The 20,388-nt window shown below is 40.5% G+C and overlaps 1 protein-coding gene across 4 annotated transcripts in view; it reads left to right on the forward strand.

The window, feature by feature from the left end:
• SNX24 (sorting nexin 24) overlaps positions 1 to 20,388 on the forward strand; it is a 159,588-nt gene that overhangs the window by 87,941 nt on the left and 51,259 nt on the right. For all 4 annotated transcript variants that reach the window (XR_001305311.2, XM_005652942.3, XM_003123872.6 and 1 more), the window contains exon 3: positions 11,464 to 11,568. Coding sequence is in view for 3 of the 4 variants with exons in the window: in XM_005652942.3 (XP_005652999.1) it covers positions 11,464 to 11,568 (105 nt within the window). In the remaining variant the exon portion in view is untranslated. The remainder of the gene's footprint in view (positions 1 to 11,463; positions 11,569 to 20,388) is intronic.

Genomic DNA, 20,388 nt, shown 5'->3' on the forward strand with positions numbered 1-20,388 from the left:
TGGCAAACTGCTGAGTGCGGTTTGTGTGCCTCCCCAGCTGTTTCCTGTCAACACCAGCCAGCCTTTTAGTCAGCAAGCCTCCAGGAAATATGATGCTGGTTCATTCTTAAGTGAACAGTTTTTTTGTGTTGTTTTTGTTGTTGTTGTTGTTGTTGTTGTTTTTTTGCTCTTTAAGTCTGCACCAGCAGCTTATGGAAGTTCCCAGGCTAGGGGTCCAGTCGGAGCTGTAGCCACTGACCTACACCACAGCCACAGCAACGCAGGATCTGAGCTGCATCTGCAGCCTACACCACAGCTCACAGCAATGCCGGATCCTTAACCCATTAAGTGAAGCCAGGGATCTAACCCGCATCCTCATGGATTCTAGTCAGTTTTGTTTCTGCTGCACCACAATGGGAACTCTCCCTAAGTGAAGAGTTCTTGTTATGGCCTACTTTTGACTGGAGGAAAATATTTACTCTCGTATTTAAATTAAAGTCTACATTTCAGAAGAACCAAAAAACCTATCATTTGGGGTTAAACCGGAGGCATAGCACCTGGTGAAGTGTCTCCAGAGGGAACCCTGAGGGTGTAGGATGACAATATGGAGTCAAAGATGGGCTATTACCCAGGTGCCCACCACGGCTTTCCTGAACTTTTTCATCTTTTTTTTTTTTTTCCTTTTTCCTTTTTTCTTTTTATGGCTGCACCTGCAGCACATGGATGTTCCCAGGCTAGGGGTCAAATCAGAGCTACACCACAGCCACAGCAACGTGGGATCTGAGCTATGCCTGCAACCTACGCCATAGCTCATGGCAATGCCGGGTTCTTAACCCACTGAGCGAGGCCAGGGATCGAACCTGCATCCTCATGGATGCCAGTTGGGTTTGTGGAGCCACAATGGGGACTCCACATTTTATTTTCTGATCAATGTATCAAGACACTGGCACTCTTCTGCACATCCCAGGGAAACGTAACGATTTCTGTTTATTCTATGACAATGATGTTTAGTTCCCACAACGGGACCTCCTTTTTCATCTTTTTATGCACGTGCTCCCGAGAAGTATTTTCGTTCTTTTTGGGGAAACATGGTCACTCTCACCAGAGTATGTGCAGCAGGTCTTGATGGAGGAAGTTCTGTGGAAACTCCTCTAATGGTAGCAGAAGGGAGGAGAATGGCCACGCCGGGCCCTGGGGATTGTGCCTGGTATCGTGGAATCTGGTCGCTCTCAGCAGGGATCAGAAGGGCCGTTTGGCCAGAAGCAGCCTGGCGGGGACAGTTAATCATCAGATGGGGTGGCAGAGGAGTATTTATCTTGTGAGCAGCTGAGCCCTACTGGAAACACATTGTCTCGGGTTTGTCTCTCCTCATCTAAAGCGATTCATTACTCACCTACAGACGCTGTCACCGAGTCCAGCAGCTGTGATGACTGGCTTCCTCAGTCCTCCTGACAGAAATAAAGAGGAAAAAATCTTTTCAGTACTATATCTTCAAGATTTGGGTTTTTTTTTTTTTTTTTTTTTTTTTTTTTTTTTAGAGGAGAGCTAGAGAGAGACAGATAATGGAGTTGATTTTCTATTCTGAAATGTAAGATGTATTGCTGTTCAGTAGAGTTAAAGGAAGGTTCTTTAAGGGGAAGCCTAATAAGCTTATGACCACAGAATAATTAGCATGTTTGGTTTTGTTCTTGTTTGAGAAATACCTCAAATAGTGTAGAGACGAGGTATGTTTTTATTCCCTTACAGATAATCATAAATGACTCCTCTCTCCCCCCCCAATACTGAATCAGTGTCATCAATAAATGAATGTGTTAGAATATTTCCCTTTGCATAAAGTAGAGCCCACCTTTGACCCCATGCTGCCCTCCCATATTCACCCCTGTGCTCTTTCTTCTCTCAGTAAAATTCCTGGAAAGAGGAGCCTCTACCTTCCTGCTTCCTGATCTCTCTTTACCCAGCGTGTTTGATTTTGCAATATCGTTCTGTGAAATCTGACCATGCCCCTTCTAGAAACACTTCCCTGGCTCAACTTAATATTTCACTGCCTCCTCACTGCTCTCCTGGCCTTTCTTTCCTGCCCCTCAGAGTTGGATGGCTTAGATCGTGGCCTTTATATTAGTTTATTACTGCAGAAGAACAGACTGTCACACATTTAGTGGCTTTAACAATACTAGCTTGTTACTTCAGAGTTTCCGTGGGTCAGGAGGCAGGCAGGGTACAGGTCAGCTGGCATCTGCTCAGGGTCTCACGGGCTGAAATCCAGGTGTTGCCAAGGCTGTGATTTTGGCATCTTCTCCACACTATCATGCCCTGATGGGGTGGAATTCACTTCCTTTCATTTGTAGAACTGAGGTCCTTTTTTACTGTCAGCCAGGAGTAGCTCTCAGCCTCTAGATGTCACCCTCAGGTCCTAGCCATGTGTATTTGTCCTAACATTCAGCTCACTGCTTCAAAGCCAGCAGTCTGCTAGGATTGGGTCTCAAAGTTTAACCTGATCAAGAGAGTGACTGTCTCATCATCTGTCACGTAGTGCAACAGTCAAACGAGTGACTCTCTCAGCACATGCACAGGTCTGTCTGGACCCAAGGGAAGGAATTTTATGGGTGTGTACAGCAGGAGGCAAGATCTTGAGAGCTGCCTTGGAATTCTGCCATCTCAGCCCTTTCCCGCCTCCTACTGAATCCCCGCTCTCATGTCATCTCGCTCTATGGTTCTCACTTAGATAGTCTCACTCCCTGTTTATAGACTTCTATCCAGCTGCCTGCACATTATCTCCACTTGGATGCCCATTGGGCCTCTCTGAGTTGAAATCACCAAAATGGAACAGTTGATTCCTTTATGGCAGGATTTCTTTGATTGGATATCACAGAAACTTGACTAGGTTTTTTAAATAAGTAAGAGTTTAATCATTCTCACAGTGCAGGAAAACTGAAGGCAGGTAGTCCAAGCTGATGTAGCAGTTCTGTAATATCCATGTTCCAAGCTGCTTTTATCTTTCTGCGTCACTGCTTTTACCTTAGCATGTGACTTTCACCCTCTGGTTACAACATAGCTGCTGCCCCTCCAGGCATTGCATGTTGGCCCTCCGAATGATATTGGCGTTTTTTTGTTTTGTTTTTGTTTTTGTAAGAAGGAGAGAGTGAATATTGGATAGGTACCTTGCAGTATCAGCCACATCCCCACTCATGTGGTATTTGACTTTACTGCAAATGACTCGAAAATAAAAATAACGATGACCTTAACAAGTGCATCTTTATTTCTTGTTCACATAAATGTCTAAGGCTGGTGTGGTCCTCGGGGACTCAGGCTTTTGTGGCTTTCCCGTTGCCAATAGAAGGCTTCCAGCTCACGGTACAAGGTGACTACTGCAGGCCTGTTACATGGGCAGTTCAGCCAGGAGGGAAAAGGAAAGAAAGAAGGAACAGGCCCTCCCTTTAAGACCCTTCCTGCAAGTGGCACATACATGTGTGTTTACCTGCCTTTGTCCAGAATTGAGTCACATAGCTACATGTACCTTCAAGAGAGGTTGGGAAATGTGTTCTTTGTTCTGGGTGGCCATGTGCTCAGCTGAAAATCAGGAGTTCTGTTCTGTAGAGGAAAGGGACAGTGGCTTTGTGGCGATAACTGGTGTTCTCTGCCGTCTACTCTAAATTTGGCATTCTGCTACCTCTCAGTAAACAGGAGGCTGCTAGGTGAGGTCAGAAACCTAAAACAGTGAAGGTCTTGGAGTCATTCTCATCACCTCTCCTTTTCATGTACTCCTACGACCTTCAGCCTCTCCCCACTTCCACTGCCAAGACCATAGTCCAAATCACCTCTTGCCCGAACTCCTGCAGGAACTTCTGACTGGTCTCGCTGCTTTGATTCCACCCCCATATAGTCCATCTTATTCATAGAATCTAGCATGAGCTCTTTAAAGTGAAAATTATATCAGGTCATTGCCTTGCTTAAGACATTCTGTTTGCTTCTCATGCAAGACGATAGGCAAATTCCTACCGTGGCCTCCAGGGCCCCACAATGTCTGGTGCTGCCATCTCTCTGAACTGTCTCCTCCTTGCTGAATTTTGAACACGAGCCTAGGCCCTCCTTTTCCATTGCTCTGTCTCTGTAGTGACATTCCTTCTCCTTACTCGACTGATTCAGATGGCTTTTCCAACATTCTCACTTCTCACAGGCCCTGTCCCAGCTGCTCCCCAACACACATTATCTGTTACTATCTGCCCTCACCTCGTTTTAGTAACTTGTTCACTGTTTGTTGTCTTCCTGGGTGTGCAGGGTGCAAGTCCCATGCGGGCAGGAGTGTCTCTAACACACAGGAGAGGCTTAGTGTCTTTTGTTCCGTGACCTTCTCCAGGGGCTCTTTGTTTTCTCTGGAACTTACTTTTTTCTGATAGATAAAAAATAATGTACTTTAACGAATCCTGAATTTATCCATCTCCTCCATACTCTCTGCTGCATGGACTCCACCTTCTTCCTCAAGGGTCCCTTCTCAAACCATCTAACATCTGGCTCTAGCCTAGGCTGATAGTTCTCCAGGCCTGCTGTGCTCAGCTGCCCTTGGATTCCCTTGGGGGTAGGTGTCCTGATACCTATTTTTCCTCTTCCTTGCTTTAATCTCTCAGTTTTCTGGAATTTGTATAAAAAAAGGCTTGGGGAGTTCCCATCGTGGGTCAGTGGTTAACGAATCCGACTAGGAACCATGAAGTTGCGGGTTCAATCCCTGGCCTTGCTCAGTGGGTTAAGGATCTGGCATTGCTGTGAGCTGTGGTGTAGGTTGCAGACGCAGCTCGGATCCCGCATTGCTGTGGCTCTGGCGTAGGCTGGCGGCTACAGCTCCGATCAGACCCCTAGCCTGGGAACCTCCATATGCTGTGTGAGTGGCCCTAGAAATGCCAAAAAGACCAAAAAAAAAAAAAAAAAAAAAAAAAGGCTTGGGAGGTAAACATCTCACACTTAACTGATAGTATGTTCGTCCTAGAAATCCATGTCAAATTACATCTTTGAAGCACTGAACTACTAGTATCCACTGTTGCTGATGATGTGTAAGTTGCCAGTGCAGTTCTGCTTCCTTTGTGGCCAACCAATGTTTTTCCCTATCTACTCAGACTATCAGGAGCCCTTGATATTCTGAAATCTCAGTAGATAAGTGTCAGTAAGTGTGGGTCCTTTTTTGTTCATTATCTGGCAATTAGTGAGTTCTTAATCTGAAGACGTGTTTTTAGGTCATAGAAAATTTTTTTCTTTGAAAATGTCTTTTATTCTTTACAAAAGACTGATTACTTTCATATTAAATCTCCTAGTTTAATGCTATATGTGTTTTTTCACCTACCTTTTCATTTTATTTATTTTGCACTTCGAGAAACTTCCATTATTTTATATTCTGCATTTTTTATTTTTTGTAATTTTTATTTTATGGTGGAGTATAGTTTTTATTAAAGTATAGTTGATTGACAATGTTGTGCCAATTTCTGCTGTATAACAAACTGACCCAGTCTCATATATATATATATATATATATATATATATATTTATATTTATATTTATATACATACACACACAGAAATATACATTCTTTTACTCATATTATTTTCCATCATGTTTTATCCCTAGAGACTGGATATAGTTCCCTGTACTATACAGTAAGACTTCATTCCTTATCCATTCTAAATGTAGTAGTTTGCATCTATTAAGCTCAAACTCCTAGTCCATCCTACTTTCTCCCCCTCCCCCTTGGCAACCACAAGTCTGTTCTCCACATCTGAGTCTGTTTCTGTTTTGTAGATAGGTTCATTTGTGCCATATTTTAGATTCCACATGTAAATGATGTCATATGGTATTTGTCTCTCTTTTTCTGACTTACTTTTCTTAGTATGAGAATCTCTAGTTGCATCCATGTTGCTGCGGATGGCATTATTTTGTTCTTTTTTATGGCTGAGTGGTATTCCATTGTATATATGTACCATATCTTCTTAATGCATTCATCTGTCGATGGACATTTAGGTTGTTTCCAGGTCTTGGCTATTGTGAATAGTGCTGCAGTGAACATAGGGGTGCATATATCTTTTTGAATTAGGGTTTTGTCTGGATATATGCCCAGGAAATATATTATAGTTGATTAACAATGAACAGCAAATATCCATACTTCATATATACTTCATATATCCATACTTCTTCAGATTCTTTTCCCATATAGATTATTACAAAATATTGAGTAGAGTTCCTTGTGGTATACAGTAGGTCTTGCTGATTATCTTATTTTTAGACACTTAAAATAGTGAATTTTATTGAATGTAAATTTTTTCAAGTATAGTTAATTTACAATGTGCCAATTTCTACTGTACAACAAAGTGATATATATGATATATATATACATACACATATATGGAGAGAGATTCTATTTTTAAATATTTTATTAAAATAATAATATTTTATTAATATTTTCTATTAAAATAATTAAAATATTTTTATTAATATTACTTTCCACCATGGTCTATCCCAAGAGATTGTATATAGTTCCCTGTGCTATATAGTACTTCTTTTCCAGTTTGGGTTCCTTTTATTTCTTTTTTCTTCTCTGATTGCCGCGGCAGGGACTTCCAAAACCATGTTGAAAAAAAATAGCCAGAGTGGACATCCTTGTCTTATTCGTGATCTTAGATGAAATGCTTTCAGCTTTTCACCATTGAGAATGATGTTAGCTGTGAGTTTGTCAGATATGGCCTTTATTATGTTGAGGTAGGTTCCCCTCCATGCCCACTTTCTGGAGGGTTTTATCATAAATGGGTGTTGAATTCTGTCACAACTTTTCTCTGTATGTATTTATATGATCATATGGTTTTTATTCTCAGTTTGTTAATGTGGTGTATCACACTGATTAATGTTGTGGATATTGAAAGATCCTTGTATCCCTGGGATAAATCCCCCTTGATCATGGTATATGACCTGTTAATTTATTTTGGGGTTTGGTTTGCTAGTATTTTGTTGAGGATTTTTGCATCTATATTGATCAGTGATATTGTCCTGTAATTTTCCTTTTTTGTGATATTTTTGTCTGTTTTTCATATCAGAGTGATGGTGGCCTCATAGAATGTGCTTGGGAGTGTTCCTTCCTCTGCAGTTTTTTTGAAAGTTTCCGAAGAATAGGTGTTAACTCTTCTCTAAATGTTTGATAGAATTGCCTGTGATTGAGTTTTCTTACGGCGCAGAAGGTTAAGGATCCCAAATTGTCACTACAGCAGCTCAGGCTGTTGCTGTGGCATGGGTTCAATCCCTAGCCCAGGAACTTTGGCATTTGAGCACAGACAAAAAATAAAATAAAGCATTTGCCTATGAGGGCATCTGATCCTGGACTTTTGTTGTTTGGAAGTTTTTAAATCACAGTTTCAATTTCCATACTTCTGGTTAGTCTGTTCATTTTTTTCTGTTTCGTCCCGGTTCAGTCTTGGATGATTATACCTTTCTAAGAATGTGTCCATTTCATTGGCATATTGGTGCGTGTAGTAGTCTCTTATGACCCTTTGCATTTCTGTGGTGTTATCTGTAACTTCTCCTTTTTCAATTCTAATTTTATTGATTTGAGCCCTCTCTTTTTTTCTTGATGAATCTGGCTGAAGGTTTATCTATTTTATTTATCTTTTCAAAGAACCAGCTTTTAGTTTCATTGATCTTTTTTTCTTTGTCTCTATTTCATTTACTTCTGCTCTGATTTTTATGTTTTATTTCCTTCTACTAAATTTTTTTTTGTTCTTAATTTCTCTAGTTGCTTTAGGTATAAGATTACATTGTTTATTTGAGATTTTTCTTGTTTCCTGAAGTAACACTGTATTGCTATAAACGTCCCTCTTAGAACTGCTTTTGCTGCATCCCATAGGCTTTGGATCATTGTGTTTTTATTGTCATTTGTCTCTAGGTATTTTTTTTTTTAATTTCCTGTTTTGTTTCTTCAGTGATCCATTGGGCTACTAGTCATCTCTGGTTTTTGGCACAGGCTAGGGCATAGTCCTATCCCTCCTATTGTCGCCTCTTCCTTTTATGCCAGTTCTGAGCACAGAGCCTCTCAGGCTGCTGAGAAAATTAGCATCCATACCTTTTGCAGTCTGTTTCCTGAGGGTGTCTTGGCTGGGGCTTCCTCTTCTGTTTTCATCATCATCAGGCTCCTGTCTGTCTCTTTTTTTTTATGATTTTTATTTTTTCCATTAGAGTTGGTTTATTTTTTCCATTAGAGTTGGTTTTCTGTCATTTTTCTACTGTCCAGCAAAGTGATCCAGTCACACATACATATATACATTCCTATTCTCTCATTATCCTCCATCATGCTCCATCACAAGTGACTAGACATAGTTCCCAGTGCTGTACAGCATGATCTCATTGCTTATCCATTCCAAATGCAACAGTTTGCATCTATTAACCCAAGATTTCCAGTCTATCCCACTCCCTCCCCCTTGGCAATCACAAGTCTGTTCTCCAAGTCTGTGAGGTTCTTTTCTGTGGAAAGGTTCATTTGTGCCATATATTAGATTCCAGACATAAGTGATATCATATGGTATTTGCTTTCTGTTTTTGACTTACTTCACTTAGTATGAACATCTTTAGTTTTGTCCATGTTGCTGCAGATGGCATTATTTTGTTCTTTTTATGGATGAGTTGTAGTCCACTGAGTATATATACTTCATCTTCTTAATTCATTCATCTGTCAGTGGACACTTAGGTTGTTTCCATGTCTTGTCTATTGTGAATAGTGATGCTATGAACACATGGGTACATGTATCTTTTCTTTTGGAAAGTTGTTAGTCTCTTGCTGGGCAATTACTCTTTCCTCCTTGCCTTGTTCTCTTCATTATTCTGTGTCCTATTCCCTTTGGCCTTTTTCTTTTCTTTTTTTTTTTTTAATGTTTACCAGAATTAAATTTAGGTATATGAAACAGAAAGTCCAGATACCAGTAACCTAAAAAAAGAAGGAGGGTTTTTCTTTTCCCTCTTAGAAAACAAGTCTGGGGTTGGGCAGTCCAGACTGTTGTGGCAACTCTAGGAAGTGCACAGGCACTGACTCTTTTTTTTTCTGTTCACTCATCTGGGCATCTGTCATTCATCCTCAGAGTTGCCTTATGGTGGCAAATGGTCTTGGCGGCTCCAGCCATCATAGTCACATTCTAGGCAGGAAGGGGGGTGAAAGAGGAATAGGACAGAAGATACAAGCCTGCAGAGTCTTCTCCACTTTAAGAGAGTTTTTATGGCAGTTCCTGCTGTGGCACAGTGGGTTAAGGATCCGGCATTATCTCTGCAGCAGCTGGGGTCACTGCTGAGGCATGGGTTCAGTCCCCAGCCTGACACAGTGGGTTAAGGATCCAGCATTGTTGCAGCTGTGGTGTAGGTCATGGCTATGGCTCAGATTCCATCTCTGGCCCAGGAACTTCCATATGCTGCAGGTGCAGCCAAAAAAAGCTAAAAATAAAAGAGTTTTTATGGAAAGCTTTTTGCAGTGATTTCTGATTACCTTTGACTTCTACTTTTTGCAAGGGAGTGTGGGAGATATAGCTTTTTCAGCTAATTTAGCTAAATACAGTATTATTTCCGATAATTGAATAGTTGGATTGGTGAGGAAGATAAGGAGGATAGGTTTAGATTGGTAGCTAGCACTTGCACACTGTGTTAGTGGCACTTTAGGTATGGAGGGTGGAGGCAAAGATAGGCTCAGCCTAATGTCTTGAACTAGAAGTGCTGATCTTTGAAATCACAGGACTTCTTCTTTTTCATGATGTGCAGCAAATTTCAACCTAGAATGGTTAGTGGTGAATATTTGCTTATGTAGGAGAAGACTGTTTATTAGTTTTAGATGCTAGGGTTTGACTGTGTGCATTTTCTTAGAGATCATTATGCCATTTCTTGGCATGTGTAGTAAAGGAGCACCCTCAGTAACCTCAGTAGGTTTTCTAAGTTTTTAATTAGAACGTTAAAAGTCATTCCATTTTTGGAGTTCCCTAGTGGCCTAGTGGTTAAGGATCCAGCATTGTCACTGCTGTGGTGCAGATTAAATCCCTGGCCTGGGAATTTCTGCATGCCCTGGACAAGGCCAAAAAAAACCTAAAACCAAAACAAACAAAGTCATTCCATTTTAGATGCAGTGTGTTAGTTTTGTATGTATTGCTGCTGTAACAAATTAGCACAAACACAGTGGTTTAAAACAACACAAATTTACTATCTCATACCTCTCAAGGTCAGAAATCCAAATTGAATTTCATTGGGTTAAAATCAGGGAGTCAGTGAGCTGTAGGAGAGAATTCATTCCTTTAACTTTTCTAGCTTCTAGAGTTCACCCAGGCTCTTGGTCCTTTCTCCATCATCCAAGCCAGTCATGTGGCATCTTTCAGTTTCTCTGACTCTGGTCCTCCTGCCTCCTTCCTTTTTTTTTGTCTCTTTCTAGGGCTGCTACTGCAGCATATGGAGGTTCCCAGGCTAGGGGTCTAATCAGAGCTGTAGCCGCTGGCCTACGCCAGAGCCACAGCAATGCCAGATCTGAGCCATGTCTGCGACCTATACCATAGCTCCTGGCAACGCCGGGTCCTTAACCTACTGAGCAAGGCCAGGGATCGAACCCACAACCTCATGGTTCCTAGTCAGATTTGTTAACCACTGAGCCACAACTGGGACTCTGTCCTCCTGCCTGCTTCTTATAAGGATCTTTATGATTATATTAAGCCCTCCCGGATAATCTAGGCTAAACTCTCCTTTGTAAGATACTTAATCAGATATGCCAAGTCCCTGGCACTGTAAGGACATAGTCACATGTTTAAGATTTTCATGTAGGATGCACCTGTGACAGACAGCTCTAATTCTACTTCCAATAGAATTTTCCTTTATCTATTTGGCCCCTTGAAATTGCTGCCCAAAAAGCCTTGACTGAGAACCATTATTCAGTTTTCATGAACAGAATTTGGACCTAATGCTTAGCAATGTTGGAAGGATCGGTCTTTTTTTTTTTTTTTCAAATAGAATTTTAAAGAAATTCTCCGTATGATGCAGTCTAGTTCATATGGCATTTCCAGAGACAATGATTATAAAAAACTGTATTTTGTTTTGCTTTTTTATGTGTAACATATACACAAAGACTTTTGGTTAGAAAAGTCCTTCCAACCAAAATTTTGTTGTATTAATTGATTTGGGAAATTATAACCTTCTATATTTTCTTTATAATTCATTTACAGAACTTGTAATTTTTTAGAAAAAATAATTCCAATCTGAAATACCAGACGTTGTTCAGCAGTAACAACAACTACCAAAACACAAAACACTTGTCCTAAAACCCTAACACGTAGGACAGCTGAAGGAAGAATTTTTGACAAAATTTCAGTGTGTATGTATTTTTCTTTATCATTTTATTGGAGATAGCACTGGCTCACTTTCTTTTATTGGCTTTTCCCCCAAATAATGTCTGTATAATTGAAAGACGTTTTCTATTTTTTTTTTTTTCTGTTTCTATCTTTGTAGCTCAAGAAATGTATTAAAACTCCAGAAATCCCTTCTAAACATGTTCGCAATTGGGTCCCTAAAGTCTTGGAACAACGTCGACAAGGTTTGGAAACATATCTACAGGTAAGCTGTGTTTAGATCCTCCATGTAACATAGCTCAAGTAATCATATATCTCAGTTTTCTTCCTCAGAACTTGTGAGTGAGATGCAGAATTTATCAAGCAATCGAACATTCTAGATTTAAAGAAAGTATAAAATTATGAACAGGTTGTTGGTTCATTCTTTTGGCTTTAATCAGGTTTTATTTAAAATTGGTTATGTGGATTGGGAAAGTGAAAATTTAGCATAAAAGTAAAAACTGATAAAGAGCGGGTCTATTTTTCTGTTCAGTCTTAACAAATTACAGTTTGGTTTTTGTTTTCCCCTCTAAGATTTCTTGCTTCCTCGTAGCATTCCCAGCCTTCAGGTCTTGGATGTTGGGGAGATAATGAGAGGAACTGCATTTTCAGTGGGCCCGGCTAGTACATCTATGGAATCAAACTGAGAACGAGTATATAAAAATTGCCTCTGATGAAGTACCAACTTCTCTGAAAATTAGGATGTATACTTTTAAAAGAATGTATAGGGTGCCCTGTTCTGCAGCTAAAAGGAGTAAATAGAACCACCTAAGTAAGGTTAAGACAAAGTAGTCTTGACCAAGTGAAAGAAAAAGCAGAAGGAAAGTGTGGCGCAGTGTCAGCTTCTCTTGAGTCTTATTTATTTATTTATTTATTTATTTATTTAGCTTTTTAGGGCCACAACCAAGGCACATGGAGGTTCCCAGGCTAGAGGTCAAATCGGAGCCACAGCTGCTGGCCTACGCCACAGTCACAGCAGCGTCAGATCTGAGCCGCATCTGTGACCTACTCCGCAGCTCATGGCAACGCTGGACCCTTAACCCACTGAGTAGGGCCAGGGATCGAACCTGCGTCCTCATGGATAGTAGTCGGGTTAGTTTCTGCTGTGCCATGATGGGAACTGGTCAACTTCTCTGAGTTTTAAAACCAAATGGGCGAGAGTCCTCAGGTGAGTAGTCAGCTTAGTCAGTGTTAATCCAAAGAGCACCTCGCCAGGCAAGTTCTGGGGGGAGGGTGGGGGGGTCAGGGAGCCCTGTGTTCAGCCAGGACTCCTGAGTCCACTTGAGGGGCTGACACATGAGAATGACCAAGGTGAACGTTGCCAGGGTGGATGGAGTGGGCTGGGGAATCTTGGCTCTCAAAAAGAGAAGAGCTAGACATCACCTTGGAGTTACAAGCTTACCGTGGTGCTCTGTCCATCTAAGACCTGTTGCACCAAAGAAGGCAACATGTCTTAGATGGCAAGATCTAAGCCATGACTGCGTTTCCCCATTGCTGTCCTCATAACCCTCTTTAGCATTAACCTTAAGTGGGTTCTGTTTGGGTGCGGAACCATGGACTGCATGAAGCCAGGATGCCATGTCCTCTACACATCTTTTCGCTTGGTTGTGCCTGAAGGACTAGCAATTAGAAGCAGAGGAGAAGCCATTGCAACCGGTTTGTACTTGGTGGTCAACTCACAGGACTCTCCCCCAGGAGAAAGATGCCGAGGGTCCGTCCCTGGCCTCCTGCAGTTTCCCTGGTGTTGCCATGCTCCAGCAGGAGAGCTGACATGTAGAGGCTGTAGGGAGCGCAAAGAAGGGCTCTCTTCACTGCTTTTGTTCTTCTGCTTTGGGACATGGTGAATGGGTTGGTCCTTCACTGCCTCTTCCTGCGAGCGGGAGACTAAAGGAAATGGGGACCACAAATGACAAGACAGTGTGTGGTCATGTGCCTTGAGACTCTGTACATGGAGCTATGAGACCTCCAGAGCCTCGGGCTACACTGCAGAGTAAAACCAAACCAAAAAAACGAAAAAAACAAAAAAAAAAAAATGAGACTTTTTAGATGTATGCAAAGGGTAAAAATGCATGTTCTCTATAATTAAATGGAATAGATAAACAATGCATTCTAATTTGTAGGCCAGATTTTCCACAGATATTGTGTATCTTCAAGCTTTACTTCTGCAGAAAGCTTTGCTCTCCCCCCACCATTGTATTTGACACATGACTTCCATTACTACTTAGTGTAAACATTTTAAGTTGTTTGTGCTTTGGATATAAATATGGGGATAAAATCATCTGGCATAGAGAGGAGTTTACAGTGCCCCTCAAATTGAGCTTAGAATTTTCTATTCTCAGAAACAGGGCTTGAAAGAGGTGGTTGAAGGACCGAGAAGGCTGGTTTGCTCTTGTGCACTTAATATTCAGTTTGTTGTCAGTGAAGTCCTGACAAAGTTCAAGGCAGCTTTTTCTTCTCCCTCTTCCCCCCGATTCTGCTTGCATGCGGTGGGAGCTGAATGCAGGCTACAAAGATGAGTGTGAATATTTGATCAGCCCCCAGTGAAATGAAAACCCTGGCTTAGGTGTCATTCTTTGTTAGCTTTTGGTGTTTAAGTCTCTTTGAAAGTGAGACAGTTCTTGCTCTTCCTTCTACTCACCTACCTAACTGCAGTTAGAATCCCACTCACCCTTGGTACCGGCCTGAACTTCAGTGTAAGTGCCACAAACACGTTTCAGCAAGCACCATCCTGCAGCTAACCCATCTCACCTCGAGGCAGATAGGATGGCCCTGTTCAGGCCTGTAAACCTGAGAAAATATTAATATTCCCAAGCCATAACATCTTTTTTTTTTTTTTTTTTGGTCTTTTTTTGTCTTTTGTTGTTGTTGTTGCTATTTCTTGGGCCGCTCCCGTGGCATATGGAGGTTCCCAGGCTAGGGGTTGAATCAGAGCTGTAGCCACCGGCCTACGCCAGAGCCACAGCAACTCGGGATCCGAGCCGCGTCTGCAACCTACACCACAGCTCACAGCAACGCTGGATCGTTAACCCACTGAGCAAGGCCAGGGACCGAACCTGCAACCTCATGGTTCCTAGTCGGATTCGTTAACCACTGCACCACGATGGGAACTCCCAAGCCATAGCATCTTAAGTTCACAGGGGAACCTTATCTAATCCAGCTTGTCTCCTGCCCTTTAATTAAGTTCAGGATCATCCCTCCAGTCTCAGTTTATCACCCATACAACAGACAGATTAACTCCCAGAACAGCCAAAGAAAACTCCTCCTTTTGTCCAGGAAGCACCTGAGACTCTGGATGGGTTTATCCCACATTTTCTAAGTTGGCCCAATCTGCTCTTTTATTTTAGAGATGGAAGAACAGGTCTAGTGGGTTAAGAAACTTGCCTCCTTTCCTGAAGTATATTAATTAAAGATACAGGACTGGAACTTTAGTTTCTTAACTCCCAGTATAGGCTTGTGGCAATGCCAGATCCTTAACCATCGAGAGAGAGCCAGGGATTGAACCTGCAACCTCCTGGACACTGTAACGGGTCCCTAAGCCTCTGAACCACAGTGGGAACTCCTAGAAACAAAAATCTTAAGAGTAAATTAATTTGGGTTTCCCAAACTGATCTGCCCATCAACTATTACATGGTTTATACAATAGTTTTATCTCCCAGTTTGAGATAACTTTACACTTTTCCTGATTCTCCACTGAAACAAACATCTAAAAACTGAAGAAAGAATGAACCCCAACAGTTAGGTAGTGGATGGGCCAGGAGAAGAAAAAATTTTTAGCAACTTTCTGGAAGAGGGAGTGTTCTGGGAGCATGTGAATGGATGCAACAGTGTGAAAAGCGGAGCCTGAACTCTGCCATGAGAGCCTATGGTGGATGTGGAAGGCAGCCTGCCTGCAGTGATTCTGGAAAGCTCCTGGCTTAGGGTCAGAGGTGAAGCAGAGGCCAAGGTGAGCAGTGAAACAGAACAAGTGGGTGATTCAGGGTGTGTACATGGGACAGGTACCCAGGCCAGTTATTCTGCACAGAATACATCCTGATACTTATGACCAGGCCAAAAATGTTTTAAGATTATTTTCTTGAGATATTCCCTTGTGGTTGAGTGGAAATGAATCTGACTAGCATCCATGAGGATGCAGGTTTGATCCCTCAGTGGGTTAAAGATCTGGCATTGCCGAGATCTGTGGTATAGGTTGCAGACGTGGCTCAGATGTGGTGTTACTGTGGCTATGGTATAAACCAGTGGTGGCTGCAGCTCCAATTCGACCCCTAGCCTGGAAACTTCCGTGTGCCACAAGTACGGCCCTAAAAAAAACCAAAAATAAACAAACAAACAAAAAAGATGATTTTCTTGAAAACAAAACCATATGACAAAATACTAAACAGAATGGCTGAGCAAAGCTAAAGCTTCTAATGAGGACCTCAGAAGACCTAAGGTGACAGCCCTTTCCCTACTTCCTTACCTCGAGGAAAAGCCCACCAGACTGCATGCTCCACCCATACTGTATTTCTCCTTGGAAGGAAGCCAGTGGTGAGCACTCCTGCTGACCTACCAGCAGAGGGAAGCCACCCAGGTAAGCTTTCTGCAGTGAGATCTGATAACCAAGGATTGCTACGCATTGAAGAAAGAGACCAAGGTGAATGAAAACACTGACTCTTCAGGAAAGAGGTCATCCAGAACACAACATATATCTTAAAAATTGATTTAATAAATCTGGAGAGCTTCTCAAAGGTATTACATCCAAAGATGACACTAGGCTACTTTTGTAAAAGGAACAATCACAAGACACTTGAGAATTCTTAGAATTACTTGTTTGATCCAGTTAAAAACATTTGGGAGTTGCTCTCTCTAGTTGGGAAACTGTTCCATAGAGTACAGAGACAAAAGCTGTTGACAAAAGACAGGAGACACAGAAGACAATTCAAGTCTGATGTTCTGGAGTCCAAGAGAGAAAGAAGAAGGAAAAATACAAAAGTAGGGACGAGAATAAGCAAAAGGAAAACACTTGAAAAAACTTCCCCAAGCTGTAGAAATATGAGCCCTTATATATACAAGGTTCTCCAAGGGTAGAGCACAATGAATGAAGAAACCCTGTAAGGCCTAGACATACCCAGCAACATTTCAGTAGATCAGAGATGAAATCCTCAGTCTTCCAGAAAGAAAAGACAAATGGTGGACAAGACTGATGTTTAGTTGTGGCTTTATTTCTTTATTTGAGACGGCTTTAATGGGTAGGTCCCTCTCCAGTCTTCAGTAACAATATTAAACTGCAAGGTGGCATAATTTTTAGACAAAGATTTTTCATAGGGATTTTGCATATATTACTTGTGCCATTTGTTGCAATAATGTGAAGTTTTTCTTTCTGAGAAAGGCACCCACATCTTATGTCACGTATTTAGGAACAGCGGTTGTTTAAGTTTTCACCTTTTTCATAAGGAATAAAAAGTAATTAAATGTACAGTGAATTTTAGAAGCTAAACAGAATAGCTCTTAGAAACCCATGACTAAGGATAATTGAAGCTAATATTAATCCCTAAAAAAAAGGTTCATTTGAAGAAAACAGTGCCGCAGCTAGGGTCAGGTTGGTTTGTTATATAGTAGATGTAAGGTACTGTCTTCAGAAGACCCTGTTTACCTGATTAGCTGCCCCTTATTTATATCTTTAAATTATACTTTGCAGTATAATGTTCTGTTTGGTCAGAAGTCTGTGCTGATCAAAGAGTCTTGTATTTTTAACTTTTTCAGTAGTGCATGAAGCATCTGTTAAAGTTGACCATGTGTGATTGAAAATGTGTGTTCTCTAATTCTTGAGTGCAGTGCACTATATGTAATCAGATGAAGTTTTTAAAGCAAGTCTCATATCGTAACTTGGCTGCTTGATCTTTAAGAAAGAAGAAAAGTATGTTAAAATTCTTAGTTCAACCATCCATGTTTTTCTGTTAGTCCTTCTTTTCTGAGTTTTCCTTTTCTTGCCTGCCTTTGGGTTGTGGCAGATGTTTTTTCCCTTTTTCTCTTCCCATTTCCCCCTCTGTTAGTATATGTCTATGCTTTTAGTGGTTACCTATTATCTTTAGTTTCCTCTTGAATGTTACAAGGATCTTAGAATGTTTTAAGTTCTGATCACCGTGGATATAGGACTGTGGTTTGACAGTTCAGTTTTTTCTTTGTTTGTTTCCCCCAGCACTAGGAAAATGTTGTGACACGTTTTGGCCTACATGATTGCTAATTGAAAAAAAAATCCACTGTCATGTTAATTGTTTTTCCTTTATATGTAAAATTTTGTTTTAAAATGGCTGTTTTCATAGTCTTTGTGCCTACCTCAACCTCTAGCATGGTGAGGGCAAGGTATTTGTTTATTTTGTTTACTGAAACAGTATTACCATTCAAGTAATGTCTGTGCATTCGAACAACTCTGGACATAGAATAGATGCTCCAGAAATGTTAAAGGAAGGAAAAAATAAGGAAAGATTTTTATGCTCAAAAAATAAAAATAAAATGTCAATTTTCAAGGTTTTACTTTTGCCATTGGTTTTCAGAAGTTTAATTATGATGTGCCTTTGTGTGTATTTCTTTGACTTTGTCCTATTTGGAGTTCTTCTAGCTTCTTGAATCTGTAGGCTTATCTTTTTTGCCACATTTGGAAGTTTTGAGCCATTATTACTTAGGGTACTTTTTCATCCCTTTTCTCCTTCTCCTCTTCTTCCAGGATGCCAAAAAACAGGAATATTAAAATTTTTGTTACAGTTACACAAGGCTCTAATTTTTTATTTATTTTTATTGTTTCCCTCCACTGGTCAAGTTAGATAATTTCTGTTGTTCTATCCACTGATTCTTTGCTCTGTTCCTTTCATTCTGCTCTTGAACCCTCTCACTGAGCTTTTTCTTTATATTATTGTATTTTTCAGTTATTTAATCTCAGTTTGATCCTTCTTTATAGTTATTTTTTGCTAAGGCAAAAAGATTTTTCTGTGTTGAAGTTCTCTGGTTTTTTTCTTTTGTTTAAAATGTGTTCATAATTAGTCTTTGAAATGTTTTTATCATGTCTGCCTTAAAATCATCATCAGACAATTTTAACCTATCTCTGTCATTTCAGTGTTGGCATGTATTGATTAACTTCTTCATTCAGGTTGAGATCTCTCAGGTTTCTAGTATGATGAGTGATTCTGGTTTAATCCTGCACTTTTTTGCATTATGTTATAAGATGCTGGATCATATTTAAAGCTTCTATTTTAGCCAGCTTTTTCTGATGCTGTTTGGTCAGGAGAAGGTGAGGTGCAGGGGGCTCAACCTTGTTTCTACCAGGTGAAGTGGAAGGCCAGGTTCCTCACCTAGCATCATGGACAGCTGGGTAGTAGGAGTACTCCTCATCACTGCTGAGGATGGGAGTTCTAGCTCCCCACATAGTCTCCACTGATCCTGTATGGGTGGGAGGTGGGGAACATTGCTGGCTGCTGGGGATGAAAGTCCTGGTTCCTTTCTTGGCCTTCTCTGATACAACCCCAGCTCTTTGTGCTTCATTCCCTGCCTCATGAGGGTGGAAGTCTAGGCTTTCCACAGGGCCTTTGCTGGCATGAGTGGAAGGGGACCACCGTTTCTTCTGTGGTGTTTGGCTGGAGTAGAGCTGTTTTATATTGAAAAGTTTTCTGTCTTGCTAGACTATCTCTTTTACAGTCCTTTTGCTGGGATTTTATTGGGGCTTTATTGGTCTATGTTGGTATTTCCTGATTCCTGGCTATTTCTGCACCAAGTCAAGAAATATGAAGCAACATAAAAACACAGGAAAGATTAAACTCATCACTGTGTCATTCCTCCATCTTGGAAAGACTCCTTTCTTCCTGCAGCCTTTCATAATTTTCTTATGTTTGCTTTATATACAGTGTCCAGTGGTTTTAGTTGTACTTAGCAGGAAGAATGGGGGGAAAGTATGACTATTGCATCTTATTGGAAATAGAAGTCCATCCCACTGACTTTTGAATTTTAATATTATAACTTTTTATTTCTGGAGTTCTACGTGTTTTTTTTTCCCCCCTCTAATCTACCTGCGTGTATGTTTATTTTTAAGAGTCCTTGTGTTATTTTGCTTACATTTTCAAACCTCTGTTTTATCTCTTTAAGCACATTTACTGTCAGTTTCTCAGGAAAAACAATCCTCACTGTCTATCATCTGAATTTAGTGGACCATGCTTAGTTTTTTCTGATTTCAAGGTGTCTTATGAATAATTTATACAAATTCAAATAAAGAGATAAGAAGGACAACTTTATTAGGATTTTTATTGGAATTTCGACAGGGCAAATCCAAAGTCTTAGTCCTTATTTTCCTGGTTTTTAAAGGCAGCATCCTTTGAACAGTACACCTAACTGCTCCTCAGCTGCTTTGCAGAATGTGAAATGTAAACCCTCTTACTGATTCCAGATTTTAAATACCTCTCTATTAGGTTCCAGTGTGTCACTGCTTCTGGTTCTTTTCTTTGGAGATGCATTGTTAAAATCCCGAACTTCTATGGTTAATAGTTTTTTTAAGAGATAAGGGTTAACGTCTTTACCACATAGTTGCAAAATATTTTCATTTTTAGATTTACAAACACCAATTAGAATGACTAAATCATTGAAATTTAAAAAAATTATTTTATCTCTTTCCTTCCAGTCACCTTTGTATATCCTTTTGTCAAGCAGAGCATTCATCAGATAAATCTTGGTGCACAAACATCACAATAAGTGGAAGAATACTGTTCCATGTTGTTTTAGTGAAATGAGATTATCCAAGTTCTTAATATAAAGTGTTGTACTTAAAACAATTCTAACACATAATTAGCACTACTTGCCTTTTTAAAGTCATCTGTCAGTTTTCTCTGATTCATTTAGAATCTTCTTTTTATCTTTACTGTTATTTTATTGTACTGTAGATCTTTATTACAATAGTTATTCTGTATCAATTATTTTTTGTAGATGTTTTAATTATTTATTTATTTTTTTGGACATGCCCATGGTGTGTATAAGTTCCTGGGCCAGGGATCAAACCCAAGTCCAGGGACCTGAGCCATAGCAGTAATAC

The sequence above is a fragment of the Sus scrofa genome, chromosome 2 (genome assembly GCF_000003025.6).
Source record: "Sus scrofa isolate TJ Tabasco breed Duroc chromosome 2, Sscrofa11.1, whole genome shotgun sequence".
In the NCBI taxonomy this organism is placed as follows: Eukaryota; Metazoa; Chordata; class Mammalia; order Artiodactyla; family Suidae; genus Sus; species Sus scrofa.